At 38.1% G+C, this 15,743-nt stretch overlaps 1 protein-coding gene across 2 annotated transcripts; it reads right to left on the bottom strand.

The window, feature by feature from the left end:
• Positions 1–6,574: 6,574 nt before the first annotated feature.
• LOC131768370 (NF-kappa-B essential modulator-like) lies at positions 6,575–15,703 on the bottom strand. 2 transcript variants are annotated; one of them, XM_059084107.2, is made up of 7 exons: positions 15,608–15,703; positions 15,068–15,361; positions 10,254–10,648; positions 9,673–9,784; positions 9,172–9,306; positions 8,497–8,652; positions 6,575–7,731 (listed from the first exon to the last, which is right to left on the bottom strand). In XM_059084107.2, the coding sequence occupies exons 2-7, from the start codon at positions 15,278–15,280 to the stop codon at positions 7,609–7,611; spliced, it is 1,134 nt and encodes a 377-aa protein (XP_058940090.1). In that variant the 5' UTR covers positions 15,281–15,361; positions 15,608–15,703; the 3' UTR covers positions 6,575–7,608. The 2 variants fall into 2 exon arrangements, with proteins under 2 accessions (XP_058940090.1, XP_058940091.1); XM_059084108.2 differs by lacking the exons at positions 15,068–15,361; positions 15,608–15,703 and adding an exon at positions 11,872–12,026.
• Positions 15,704–15,743: the final 40 nt, after the last annotated feature.

The following is a 15,743-nucleotide window of genomic DNA, read 5'->3' as shown; positions in this document are numbered from 1 at the left end:
ATCACAAAGAAACACAACAACGTCAAAAGATTTACCGCCTCTTGATGTTAATTAACTGCATTTTAACTACACTCAGACCAAAAATACCCGCCTTCTGTCTATTTTGTTAGAGTAGACTATCTGACTGAGCCACTTGAGACACGATTCCGACCTGGTAACAACTCTAGACGGAGCTAGGAAATCTTTACAGGTAAGGGTCGCCATAGTAAATATTTCTTTAGCCTTCGGCATGGTAAGATAATGGCTTCACTTGATTTCTTACACTATGTCACTTCCTGCTTAAAGGCTTGACAAAAACCTGCGTTCTTAGTCCAATTTGAGTAACCACGTCAAAATGTAGTCTAGCCAACCTTTCTGCTTGAATCGGCTGAAAGTTTAGTCAGTGTCAAGTCTCCATTAACTTTGAGTCATTGAATTTGAGCGCGTTATAAAGATGATTTAACATGGGGTTTAGTTCAATTGTTGCACGAGTGAACTCAGGGAAAAAGATCTTCTCTCTCTAGGCAATATTTTTGCGCGTTTGGAACATCGGTCTATTCTATCGCGCACATGTCGGAAAGAGCACAAAAAGGTCTTTCATCAACAGAGTTGGAGTTTTAAAAGAGATACCTTAATTATCAATTTGTCAGCATTGCGCACTTAGTGCAAGAGAACGTAGAGAACAATTTACTCCACGGTTTACGAACTTGACAAGAAGTGAACTCAATCAGACTTTGCCAACATTGCGCAAGCAAATTATCAGCTTTCTAGTCCTAAACTACCGGCCTTGTTGCGATTAATACAATGCTTTCAATCTAAAAAAGCGTGAATTAGAGACCAGAATTCGAAACAAAGCTATCTGACAGATTAAAGGGGGTGAGTTTCCAAAGAAACTATGGTGCTACGTCGGTGGGAGGTGTTGAATGGCTCTGACGAAGGGCTAGCACTCGAAGAGTCAGCTTTTGTATCTCTTTGCGGTGGCCGGCAATTCACACTATCAACTTAATTAATGAAACCAAACTTTTCTGATCGAAGTTTTGCCGAACATGTTAAGCAAATGATTCATCATTTGTCAATGTCTAGTTAACGATACACTAGTCAACACGTAAAAGTCTCACTCAGAAGGTTTTTTAAAGCAAGTATCGCTCATGTTTAATCATTAACTTATTTCAGAATTTCAACAGGTCTAACTAATTGCGCTTAACTGTAATTACTAAGAGCCTTGAAACTTTTCAATTAGCTTAAAATGACGTGTATTAATGAGAGGTTAAGGACAAATTATTTACTTGTTCCGTTACCTCCACCAAAGGTAGTGAATTGATTGCGTAGAATCTTCACAGAGTCACAAGAGCTTCTCTCTTCCTTTAGAGTTGTCTAATCAGTCTTTAATGACGAGAGATCAACAGCGATCATCCCGGTTAAATTAAGGACAACTTAAGGAAAACTGTAATTCAATAACTTGAGGAATTGATTGATGGATTTTAGTATTAGATGGTTACCTTTAGGAAGTAGACTAGCAGGCAAAGCAATTGCAATTAAGAGAGCTATGGTGCGTTAGACCGTTAGTAAAACATAGTGGTCGTATTTCCAAAAGGAGCAAAATTGTGTCGCGTGCTTAAATAACAGCAGGAAAAATCTCAAACAATAAATGTCCCGCAGCGAAAACAAGGCTGTTTACAATGACACCATCAGGAGCAGAAAACGGCTTTTATCTAAATAAATATCTCGTTAATAGAGATTAACGCGTCAGTGGCAAAAATGCGTTGAAGTCATTAGCACTCCTCAATTAGCTGCTGTTCCTACTTGTTCTAAAGATCGCTTTTCTGTTACACACGTATTGCGTCGCTAAGCGGAATGCACTCGTCATTCTTAATTTTCATTTGTCTGTGAAGGGAATTGTCTTCAGGCGCCATAAAGGGGGCTGTCGGGATTACAAAAGGAATAAAAAGTGAACAAAAACTATAATTAAATTGTGATTATAATGTTTCTATAAGTTTTTAAACCTATCAGGTGTCAAGTGATCATTTTTGGGTAAAGATAGTTGTCGCAAGCTTGAAAATCGTGCGTATCTTAGATCAGACGCCTGCCCTTAAGAGAGATTTAGCATTGAAGTAAAACTCTCAGAAATGAATGTATTTCACTTAGATTTTGCATAGTTTTTGATCTAAGAATAACTTTTAATAACAAAGAGCTAAGTTTGCGAGGAATTAAATTTTCGAATTTTCTGGCGGGCTTTTGTGTTTACGCTTCTGTTGTAATCGCAGATAATAGGATATTCGGAATTATGTAAAGCTTTCAACACATCACAAAGCATGTTACGGGAGATAACAGTGAAATAATTTTCTCTGTATCATGTAGAAGACCACTAATGATTTTTTTAATTCTGCAGTTCACTGGTTCGTGATACAGTTATATAACAAAACAACAGTTGAGTTGTTAACAATTGTTGCTAAACTATTTAAACAGCACACCATGACATCGCTTTTATTGCAGAACTCACACGTTTTCATAACTTTTTCCATAAGCGGCTGTTTATGGTGTAATAGAAGACTGTGCCCAGAAAGGGGCCGTAAGGTGAAAGCCAAACACGGGAGTCGTCTCGCGGGCTAAACAGACAGCGGTAAGAGATCTCATAGCGGGCGGCGGTAGACGGCCGATAACCCGCTTTTGTTGAAAGCTCTGGAACTAAAGAAACAGTAAATTCAATCCAAAAACGAAATTAATCTTCAAACATTTACATGACCTTCTGGCTTACCAAAACAAAAGTTAAGCTCCTAAGCGTGTTTCCGGCAACTCCCTTTAATGGTCAATAAATCAGCTATTTTTGAGATTCAACGGAAAATATTACAAGTCACTTAAGTGGTGATTCTATCAAAACAAACCATTAAGCAACTTTTACGTCAGGGTTTGTGGTTTGAGCGAAAAGGAAAGATGTTTTGTTTCTATTTACGCCTTTTGTGGTAATACGAATCAAAACTTTAGGAACTGAATTGCTCAAGTAGAAACTGCTAGATTATTTATGTTGATGTAGAAAAAGGATTTATACATTACTGAGGTAAATTGGTGGATTAATTGATGCGGTGTCGAGAGGATGATGTATTCACGGGCGTTATATGCAGTCACTGTACAAAGTGGCCTCTTCAGAATCTTGACTGTAAGACGTCTTGCGTTCCTTTTCCGTGTACTTTTAAAACCGCATAGCTTTTCAACAAATGAAGCAACAGAACCTAGGAGTTTCCTATGTTCGGATGGAACGAAATTTCTTGAAGTATTCACATCAAGACAACAAAAACACGGCTTATTTTGAGAAATTTGATCTTAAACATTGCAGTAATGCTTAATGCGCATTGGACGATGATATGTGACGTCAATAACAACAATGACGTCATGCCCTTCATTGACACGTGACTACAAGTAACACTATAAGTTGCTGAAAATCAAGTTGTTTTTGTACAACAAACATTTGAAGTCAGAACTAGTAAACGTCTGAAGAAAATTTTGAGGATTTTTCAAGGCGTTTTTATCCTGGTTGTTAAATTTTGGTGTAATCCGAGCAAAACGGAACTTTTTATCAGTTTTTAACAGAGGTAAGAGTTTTAATTAGATGAATTACATTGATGAGGGCTTTGTTTGGGTAAAAACTGTGCAAATTATTGCCTTATTGACAATCTGCTCCCTCAAAACGTACATTTATATTATATCATGCGGTAGAGCTAAAAGAATCGAATCAGTGTAAACGAAAAATATCAGTCAAAAGAAACTATAACCCATACGTCAGATCCGATATTTCTGTTTGGAAGGCAAACCTCCGATCCCTTAGGGCTGAGTAAAAATAAAAAGAGCGGTTAATAGCTTTTTTATATTTACAACTAGACTGATAAACGTTCAACTAAAAGAATTCGGCAGTTATTTCCTACTAGCCTTTGCGAAAGGTTTGTCTTTTAGAGGAAAATTTCGGGAAGAAAAAACAGCAGTCGATTTTTTATACGTAACCTCTACCATGTTTAATTTTATCCCCTTTGATGGATTTTCTTCAAAAGAAAAATATCTGGCAAAATTTCAATTTTTTGTTCGCGTTTTGTATTTCATTTCCCTCCTTAAAGACCAGTTTCCTTCTTTCATTAAAAACTTGTTTATTGGAGTTGAGCCCAACCTCGACTTGAAAACTGTTTCTTTGTACAGGATGAGATATTTCAAAAAGGATGTTACGGGCAATTTGACAAAAAAAAAAAAAAACAAACAAAACCAAATAAAAGCAAACACACAAATAATCACCAATTAATGAATAGATGAACTTTATCAAAAAATAAGAACTCTATTGGCGATTGGTCCGAATTGGAATCGTAAAATTTGAGTTTTTTACCAGTTGTTCCTTTAAGCTCGTTTTTCCTGTTAAAAAATTGTTTTTCCCATTAACTTCCCATGTAATCGTGACGATTCAGTTTTTTTTCTTATTTGGGATCAGATATGAGTCATGCATCGGGCAGTCATATTAGTCCTATTACGTATAAGATATCAGACTAGTTGACATTAGTGATATTTAGGGCAATATCTTGCTTGCTCGAGAGATAAATTTGATATCAGACCGCCTAAGGGTAGACAAAGATTTAGCCCTTTCAGAAATGAATGACACGCCTTTTTTCTTATTTTCAAACCATTCTCTTTATATTTCCTATGGTACTGTTAGTAGAATCTAGTTAACAATTATTTCCTTCATTCCCATCACCTTGATGTTTGTCTTGGAGATGATGCTGTAAGGATGAATTGAAAACTTATTGATTGGTGTTAGGGTTGAATGGCATCACTGATAGACCACAACTGTAATCCTTTTCGTATTGATTCCATTTTTTTCAAGTGAATGACGGGAGTAACCTGCGCGTGTATTAATTTTGCTTCTCTCTGCCTTGTGATTGGTGTAGAAAACTCACGCCACTTTCTCAACCAATCAGATTCAAAAGGGATAGCAATTTCCTACGCTCCTGGCAGTACACTTGTTTTTACTTTGACAAAACTAGAATTATACGGAAAGTTCTATTTTGAGTTCTTGACGTCAATTGATTTGCACTAATAATGAGCTATGACAATATTTCGTATACAAAAAACATTTCTATCGCAATTCTAAAGCTACCAAAAATATAGCATTACCGGTGCTGTTATGATAAAATAAATACTTTTACTTTACAAAACTATCTTGCTTTCATAATTAACGCTAGGTGTAAGACAGCAACCACTGAAACTCTTTAGAACATAATGCTGACACTAAGACCTTGGAAAGAGTTTAACTTTCCCCTCTTTTTATTTCAGAATAACAATGATCTCAAAGATACTCATCATTCTTTGTTTATTCATCACAACAACCGCTGCGCGCCCGTCTAAAATTGAAGAAGACGGGCTCAAGTCGCAAGACGAACATGACGTCTTTATCATGAAGAAATCTGAACTGAAAAACGGCTGGTGCAAAACACTTCCATTCAAGCAAACCATCAAAGTCGACGGCTGTTTACCAGTCACTGTCAAGAACAACTATTGTTACGGCCAGTGTAATTCGTTGTACATACCCAGTCACGAGTCTCCCCTACCCCTGTTTAATACTTGCGCCAGCTGTCTGCCACAGCGCACCTTCACGAAAACTGTCACACTTCGATGCCCGTCACTTTCGGTCAAGTTCAGGAAACACAAATACACGTACAGCAAGAGGTGTCGGTGTTCGTCGGTGAAGCGATAGAAACCTACGAACAGAACTTAATCAGCCGACCGATGCCGAAGATTATCTTCGGGATTGTTGCGGACAATAAAAGAAAAAGCTTAGTTTTGTAAACGTTAGACTCTATTTCGCGCGTTTTATCTCTTTGTTGAACGGGAGAGATCTGGAGGACGCGTAGTATCGATACACGGTTAAATCTTCGCGCGCACGGAGATATCACTCAGAGAAGTTTTGTAAATGATCAGCCGTCAGATCTCTCTCGAGCAAGAAGGAATTACGGGCGAAGAAAAAGAAAAACGTAAATGTATTTAACTCGGAGATCAGTATTTTTTATAATCGAAATTTAGACTAACAAACATTCGCAAAATTTTTTCATAGTATAACATTGTATACCACCATAGAAGCATTACGAATTTAAACTTGACAACAAAATAATTTATTTCATAGAGCTTTTAGCAATGATGAAAATATATTCTAAAATTTAGAACCTTTTGTATATATATAGAAGAAAAATTTAACATGTAAGACTGATTTCGTACTGATATATCATGGTGTAAATTTCTCATGAGTGTTTGTATCGTTTTTCCTAACGCTCCTTTTTGTATCAAAAAGCTTTCAGTAAGTCGTAATATATCGACCGACAGTCGTAGTTACACAGGCTGAAAAAAAATCGTTAATCATTTCATATCAATGTTAGCATCTGAGCCACTGCCGAGTGCGCACGTACCCCTCCCTAATCTGGCACCATTCGGGTCCGGGTTCATGTCGTAAGGGGGGGGGGGGTAGGTACGCATTTGCTCAGATACTGACATGGTTTGCCTATGTTAAAAGTATTTGTATATGCAGACGATGTAAATAATCTGAGAGGAAAGTAAATCAAACCAAAAAACATGACATTTTGAGAAATTTTATTAATTTTTTTGGCTTCTTTAAAATAAACACTCACTTTTTGAGGTAAATGAAAAGTGGAAAATTGTTGTCCACAGTGATTGCTAGATATATAACCCAGGCAAGATTTTATTGTATAGCGGTAAGGTGTCTTCCATATAAAAACTTAACGCTCAACCTCTGGCTCATTGAAAGCTTGTTTAGAAACGCTTGGATGCCACGTTCATCTAAGTTTTGAAACGATTAATCTTGCCTCGATCGACTTCTGCAAGCAAGCCATGTTTGTAGCCACAGGTAACTCAACGTTAAGCATGCGCTTTCTTAATCTCTTAGACAAAGAATTTATGGGAATTTATAGGAAGCTAGCAGCTACTTAAAATCATGAAACTAAAAATAATTGCGGCGAAAAGCTTTGTTAAATTTTAGGAAAAAACATCTTATGGACCTGCGTGCTCTACAAAAACTCAGTTTAGACAATTTATTGAAACTTAATCAACAGGTCTCTTTTTAAAACGAATTTACTTCCAGGGAGAAAATAACTTCACAGAGACAATGTCGTAATGGGGAGAAAAAAACAGAGTGTTAAACAACTGGGGAACGTTTCCAATTTTTCTAACAGAAAAAAATAAAACGAATCTTGACTAACGAGTGGCGATGAATGAAAGAATTGAGACATAATGTCACCCCAATGCTTACAACTGAATTAAAAAAAAAGAGTATTATTAAGCTTATCATAAATGGGAAAATAGCTTTATAAGATATAATTGAGATGAAAAAAAAGCACGGATTAGTTTGAATACACTCATGTTTATCACATATCATTACAAACACTCTTCCCTTAATTTCGTTAGAATCTCGACACAACGAACCCAATTCGCAAATGTTCGAAAAACACCCGCAAAATAAACCCTCTCCCACAATTCGCTCCAAGAACTGATGAAATATGATCAATTTGTTACGTGATGAATTGCGCATGTTATGGAGCTTGTAAATAAAGCAAGCCGGCAAGGAAAACTCTAAACAAGGTTAACTCCTTGCTAAATGCTTTTTGGGGGTCCCGTGCGTGGACCATCTACAACGTCACGATCTATGACGGCTGTCATGTCTGGTGACAGGAACGCCTTCTTGACGTATGGTGTCTGTCCGCGTCGAAGCACAGTCTGGAAATTAAAAAGAGAGCCATAATTATGAAATGGTCAAACTCGTTGACTGGAAGGAGGAAAATAAGGATCGAGAAGGAGAACAAGTGAAATGAAGAGGAAGGGAGGTGGAGGATGAGGAGACGGAAAAAAGGAGGAAAAGTGGTTAGAAAGAAAAGCAAGGAGAGGAAGGAAAAGAGGAGATAAAAGTACAGGCATAAAGAGGATGTGAGGAGGAGGACTGAGGAAGAGATGAGAAGGAAAGGGGATGGGAGGAGTGGGAGGAATGCAGAGGGAAGGAAAAAGAGGAAAGTGAAAGAGGAGAAAGATGGGAAAGAGGAAACGGAGGGGGAATTGGAGGTGGGAATGGGGTGAAGAGGACATGGGAAAGATAACGAGAAGAAGGAGCAAGAGGGAAGGGAAAAGAAAGAAAACAAAAGTAAGAAAGTAAAAGGGAAGGGAGAAGAAAGGAAAAGGAAATAAGGATGAGCAGGAGGGATGAAGGAAACAGGAACAACAGAGAATGAGAGGAAGGAGAAAGAGGAAAAGAACGAGAAAGAAAAACGAACACAAGGGGAAGGGAGAAAGATGAAAAGGAAAGGAAAAATAGAACGGGAGGAAGGAGGGAGAAGGAAGGAAAGAGGGAGAAAATGAAGAAAAAGAACATGGAGGAGGAGATGCAGAATAAGAAGGACAGAATGAAGTAGAAGAGGGGTAGCAGACAGAGGGAGTAAACCTTGAGGAGTACGTAGCTAGCATAATCAGAGGTAGGAAGTCAGTACTTACATTGCTTGCTCCAGGACCAATGTATCCTCCCGAGTATGTACGAGTCATCCCATAATCCAAAGGATGCCTCAGAGTGTAGGGATCGACGTAAGGCTCGCTCATGATTGGCATTCGTGCACCACGTGGATCACCATATCCACCCTCGCCATTGAGAGCCTAGAAATTCAAAGGTTTATTTTGATGTTAAGAAATACACGAAGCTCAGAAAACAGCACACTGCAAACATTGACAGTTTTATTCAGTAGGTAAAGGTAAAGTTGAGTCACTGTGAGAGTAACGCGTCTTGGCCAAGAATACAAAACAATTTCTTAGCCAGAGTTCTCGACCATGGACTCGATCCAGAGTCTAACGTGTTAACCACTAGAACGCATATCCCAGGTCCAGTAAGCAGTTGATGCTCTACAGATTTTCCATTGCAGAAAATAAGAGCTGTTTGATTGTGGGTCTAGTATTGCGAGCGGACGTTCAACGCATAGCCTTTGAGCTTGTTCAAAGGATAACTATGTCCCCAACATTTCATATTCATTACAAGTGGCAAAAGGGAAAGAACGATGGTCGGCAATCACGTTAGTTGAATACAAACTGCACACGCCGGGGATTTTGTTCTTTTATGTGCCCAAACAAACATTACACCTTCAGCTGTATAAAAATGGTATTTTAATTTATCGTATCTACCTGTTTTAGCTGACGTTGCAGACCAGCAACAGTTGCGTTGGAGTCGCTCAGCTCTCTCTTGAGGCGTTCTTTTTGAGTGATCAACTGTTCTTTTTCCAATCGCTCTTTCTTGAAATCATCCTCATACAATTTCAGCTGTGAAGAAAGATGTGGTTGATTATATTAAACTCTAAAATCCCAGATGCGATAAACATACTAGTTCTAAAGGAAACTAACACCAATTTAAAATGCCTCTGATTGTTAAACAAATTCTCATTGTCAGCAACTTAGGAAATGTATAGAGAACAATATGGTGATGATCATTACTTTTCCCAACAAACGAGTCATGTGAACAATTTACGAGAGATTTTCCAGCAACAAGAAGGGAAAATAAATTTCAAGAACTTGGGAGTTAACTAAGGTTGTTGTCATCGTACTCGGTGCCATGACCGACAAGAGGCAAGCCTCTGTGTTTTCAGTTTCTTCTGCAAAAGAAAAAAAATTAGAAATATCGAATTATACCTGCGCTCTCAACAGTTGGACTTCTTCATTTGGACCATACTGATGACCTCTCTGCACACTGCTATGTGCAAGACCCAATTGATGAGAAAGGCGTCGGTTTTCGGCTTCAAGGCTATAATAAGAAGGAAAAGTTTTAGTTATTCACGCGTAGAAGGCTCAGAAAGGACTTAGTATGTCAAGAACTAAGTACAATTTGTACTTCAACGAAGGAGAGAGAAAATGGAGGTCGCCAAAGCCAAAGTGGACCAGCAAACACGGAGTCGATACCATGCGCGGGAAAGCATGGAGCTAGTCTCAAGCGCGGAAAAATATGGAGCCGGCGTCGGAACCGGCACTAAGCGGGAAAAAAAGGCACCGACGCGACGCGCTGGAAAACATGGAACCATGATTAGCTCACAAAAGTCTAGCAGTAAGCTTGTTCTGAAAATTTGTCTTTAGTTTATAATTCCCTTGAATAGTATGTTAAGGATGAAGTAAGAATCTTTCCTGTACCATTTGCTGTCATTCAGATGGTAAATATCTTTTGATATCAGAATTTAGCCATATCGAGTGCGCGTGAGCATCCACGAAAAGTAACTTACCGCTGAGCAATACTCTCAAGTTCTTTACATCTCGTTCCCACAGTAGCAACCTCCTGAAACAGGTTTCGAACCTGTTCTTCCAGTTTCCTCTTCATCCTGACCAAATCTCGGTTTTCAATCCTTAAAGCGTTAGCTTCAGTTTTGGCATCCAGGGTGCCCCAATCGGGGGACTTTTCAACCTTAGCAGACCCGTTAGAACTAGGGAGGACTGGGGAGATGTGACCATTCATTTCTGAATCCTGTGGGGATGACGGAGGAGAGAAACTTTCTTGTGATGGAAGAGAGTATGTTTGTTCTCGAGAAAGAAATGTTTCTTCCGGTGCAATGTGAATCGGCTCTAGAGCAAAGCGATTTTCTGGTCGAGGATTCCGGTCTTCAGGAGGCTGTTCTGATGTCTGGCAAAAATAGAAAAAAAATTGGATTACAGTCATACCAAACAGTATAAATCAAAAGAGGTTAGCACCACCACAGCCTAGCCACGCATTTAAGCACAGGCAGCCCAGTTCCCAAGATCTGATCGTTATTTCTCCCCTCTAGCTGCTGAACAGTTTATCGTAAATTAATTACGATAATTTGGTGTCAGATTAAGTAAGCAACTTCTACCTGATAAGTTTGAGTATTCTCAATGCCTTTTTGCTGGATAATGTGTGAAAATCATAGGGAGAAGTTACATGTTAATCACTTCTAGAGGTTGAAAGATTAACTTATTCTTATTTTCGAAGCCCACTGTAGGAAATAACTCAGTAGGATTTTATTTCGCGCCTTAGACCAGAAACATTTAACACGATCTAATGGATAATGAAACTAATACGTATACATAATTTCAATAAACCGATATATCATTAATTGTTGGAAGTTTGTTTTTATCAAAGCAATTTGAATAGTTTTACGATACTTTTTGCAAAAAATAAAAGACACGTCTTATAAATTTCGTTTTCTAGAATAAAATTTGTGAGGAAATAAAGAGAATCGGTGATTGAGAATCTCCCTACTTCGTTGTTTCTCTAGTGATGGAATCAAGTATGTATGCCAAGACTGTCACGGTATTCTGGCGGAAAAGAATGACTCTCTTTCGAAAACGATATGCCCTGGTTACACATGCAGTCATGTTACAAATCATTCGAATTTTGGGTTCAGTAGAAAAGTGAAAACATATGCTTTGCAAAAGATAAACTTTTCAAGTTCAACAGAGCCGTTCAAGGCTACTGGTTAAAATTTAGATACTGTTGAAATGAAAGGATGATGTCATGATTCATTTTAGAGGCAGAGAAGACATTTTTCGGCTGTAAATTAAAGGAACCGTCATGGCCATTCGGAGATCGTCATTTTCAATCTGTGTCAATTTTTCTTGCGTCAGTTTTGTACCTTACCATACAGGCAAACCACTAGTCTGTCCTCGTCTCGCTCGATCATTTGCTGATAGGTCTCTGTCAATCGGCTTATCGCACCAACATTCTACAGTTTCCTTCATGTGGAACATATTATAACAGTAAGGAAATTTGTACGTCACAAGAAACGGCCGAAATAAGTCGATTCATCTAAACTTAGAAAAGATCGGAAATAGATCGCCGATCGAGGTAACCGCATAAAAATAAAAAAAGAAGGAAAAAAGTATTACCACTAGCGTCCACTTTGAAGAGACTGATAAATCCATGACATCTTATCAGCGTAACTCGATCGAAGTGAAGTTGAGGTAATAAATGTATCGAAACGCCAGCTTGCCGAATTTATACACAGAGACAACTTCTAAAATGATCGTAAACTTTGCTAGCCTCGTGAAACGGGGTGTCATCTGACTAAATTTAGTGTTATCAAAATTTCGGTTTGTTCGGGGAAATTTGTGAAACGAAAGCGGGGAATATTTAAGGAACAATGCACGGAGCGGAAGTGAAATATTTAGATTTATGTCAATAAGAACAAACAGAACTATTGTTAAGATACTGAAAACAATAAAACTCTTATAGCGCGATGCTTCGCTCTACTTAAAACCAACTGAATGCAAAACCAGCCTGATTTTTACCAAAAATGGAGTTTTTCCAGGGTCGCCGGAAAGAGGTGTAACTAAAGGATTATCACACTCTTTGTTTGTGATACGATATGGTGAACCTCTCGCACTTCACACAATCTTTGCGGAATTATTTCACTTTCCAAAAACTTCATGTTCAAGTTTGTTTCAATCACAACTGCAGGTTCGTACCTCTATGAAAATTAACGCGACACTTTTCCTGCAAAGCGCTCTCCACAGGAAACTATACAAACATATTCCACGACTCAATATTTTCTAGGATCAGCTAGGTTATAATTTACACCCAGTATCACTTTCAGTCTTGATGTTTTAAGTATCAAACACCACGTTCTTGAATGTAAATTTCCTGCCAAAAAGAAGTTCATGTGCCATACTGTTCTGCCAATAAGTAAACATAGCTTCGCTAAGGGGAAGTACGCTTCATGTGGATTTAGTTACAGGTTCGGAGTTCTTTAACCAACATGCAACAAAAATTTCCAACACTGATTAATTTGAGTTCCACAGGAACTAAAAACTGCAGACCACAGAGTTTAACACTTTTCAGTTTAAGAATATCACGACAGAAGTTATAGAGGGTTCGAAGCTAGTTTTTTAAGTAAACGAGTTATTTTTAGCATTTCCGCATTTCTGTCGACCACGCTACGTTGACAAATATTGGTACTGCCTCATCTGGATTTTAAAAGCGGATAAAGTTTGACCAAAATTGTAAATGATCAAGATAATCATTTATTCAGTTAGGAGAAAAAATTCGCAAGAACTTAACAAACGCAAAATGTAACTCCAGCAAAACCCGAACGTAAAACAGTTTGGAGTGTATCAAGTATTGAAATTTGAAACATTGCTTGCCAGTAACGGGTAGAAAGTCTGACTTATCATCGCCTATAAACGGTCTCAAAACAAAATTTGAAAGCATTGCCAGCCATATGTTAAAATGGCTGCGCCAAGCCGTTCGCCGCTTAAACTGAAACATGTTGTTAACTTGATGGGGGAAAAGCCCGAAGAGAGAGTGTGTGAACAAAAAATGACCCAAATAGAGCTTTGCGATTCTTTTGGGAGTTGTTTCCTTTGGTGAAGTTCCCATCGGCTTCACCCATATTTTTATCCCCGTCTAGCCACTCCCAGTGACCGAAGACTCAACTGTTTTGTTTTTGTTTAGTTTTATTTTTTATGTGAGGCTAAAAATAACTTCAGAAGCGATACTTTTAGAAGAGGTGTATTTGTTTATCACGGAAAATTGAACTTATAAAGAATGAAATTTGCAGAAAGTCTACAGAGCCTCCTTTTTTCCCCTGGTAGCAAAAGTAACAAATTTGACCGTTTGCATATTACTTGTGCTTTTTCACACTTCTTTGGTAAATATTCTTCATTCTAGCCGAGGCCAGAATTTCGGTGACACAAAATTTCCTTGATTTAAATTCCACTATTCAATACTTCATGCCATGTTTAAATTTTTACTTATGAATGAAAACATGAAATTAGAGATTCTTTGGCAACACAAACAAACATCGAGGATTTGTCAAATCCTTAATTAGAAAAAAATCCCGTTCATATCAGATGCTATATAAATAATATTTCTTAAATTGGACTGGATCAATTCTACAGGTTAATATAAGTTAGTTTATCGACTTTGACTTAGTTTAGGAGTCTGATCGCTTTATAACGTACAGAGCACCCTTAAAAGTTTTGGTGACTAAACTGGAAAGGCACTTCTGGCAAATTGTAATCGAGTTTACATCTATTGTTTTCTCGCCGACGCAAATTTCAAAAGGATTACGGCGAATAATATTAAGCTTCGACGGACGCCGACGAGATATAACTAATTAGTTGGTGACGATACTGTGTGGGCAGTTTAACGAATTTGAATTAGGTAGATTATATTGGTTTCCATGGTGCACCTCCGTGGCAACAGTGCACACCATGGCAAATGTGGTGTGCTTCTTTAAGAAAAAAATTTAATAAATGAAAGTAAAAACTTGGAATAATCCATGATCACGAACTTACCGTTTTCAATTTCAATAGTTTTGGTTTCAAGCCAGCATTCTTTTACAAAGGTGATTGAAGATAAAGCTTTGCTTCACATTTGCGTTACGCTTAAAACCACTTGATTTTACAAGCATAGTGTAGGCAATTTATAATTGTATGCGTGGTAAACAAAAAAGCTTAGTCCGCAAGGGAACCCCCGCGCTTTCAATTCCAGTTTATTTCCACCGGTGATGAGATCTCTCTAAGCTTCTCACATGACCGACAAAGGGTCAGGACCTGTCAAGGATGCCATGCCTTAAAATTAAGTTGGTTAAAACTAGTTGGTTGCTTTATCACGTTGGAATTGAACTTCTAAATATTTGCGTGGGATACGGCTGTGAAGAACAAAGAAAATTATTTTCCCGTTCGGACTGGATTCACTAGCCGCCAGTTTTCTTTAAACATGGCGTAATTCCATGAATAAGGATGCCGGAAACCATCAGAATCGATTTTAACAATCTACCCTTCACGGAATTTCTTAGAGAAATTTTTGGTGGCCAAGTTCATAAGGTAGTTACACAGCTGTTTACAATGAAAATAGAGATTTTTTTGTTTTCGCATGAATAAACTCGTTGAATTAGCTTATTCTAATCATTTTCTCTCTAAAATCACGGTTGATTGACAGGATGGAGTTTCTGAACCAAACTATGATGTGTCTCGTTGATTTTTTTTCTGTTTTTTTTATCCCAGTTTCACATTTTCATTCACTAAGTAGGGTTAAGAAATACTGCTTTAACAATATCAATACCATCACCCACTGCATTACCTCTTCGCTCGACTTCCCAATATCCGTCATGGCTTGCAATTTCTTCTTCTGTTTTGATAAATGCTTAGCATCTTTTCGAGTTTCGCGTAGTTGCAATTTCAACGCTTCGCTGTTGTTTAAGGTCTGAAGGTACTGGTGTTTCTCCAAAGAGAGTCGCTCGTATTCCCTTTGTAGTTCAGCAACTTGCTGACATGGCGTGTCGTTCGCTTCCATATGCTCTGTCTTTGTCCACGGTTTTGAGTTCGCTTCATCGATCCGCTCGATACAAATTGGCGCAAGAAGCGAGATTTTCCGCTAATTAAAGAAAAAATTGGAAGTAAAGTTTATAGAACATGTTCCTGTCTTTCTAATGAAGACATATTTCGTCCATTTGATTCCGAGAAAAGCATGAAAAACATGCTGTACGAAGCACAAATTCCGCCATTTTGAATAGAATTAGTTTGAGTGCTTGATGCGTTTTATACGTCAAAGCACGACATTTTCAATACTTTTCGAGCGTTTTTACACACTTGAATGATCAACAAACTATTTCAAACTTACCCTCTCTTTTGAAAAGCCAAGAAAAATCGTAAGGGAAAGATCCCCGTGCAAGCGACCAGTAATGTGATATGGAAATTGGTTCTTGTGGCGGCTGGTTTATAATTGATGGCTGCTAGTGTTTGGGGGAATCCCCAGC

The sequence above is a fragment of the Pocillopora verrucosa genome, chromosome 13, assembly GCF_036669915.1.
Source record: "Pocillopora verrucosa isolate sample1 chromosome 13, ASM3666991v2, whole genome shotgun sequence".
Lineage (NCBI taxonomy): Eukaryota > Metazoa > Cnidaria > Anthozoa > Scleractinia > Pocilloporidae > Pocillopora > Pocillopora verrucosa.
Note: the sequence above shows the minus strand (reverse complement) of the source record. Positions and strands in the feature narration are given on the sequence as shown.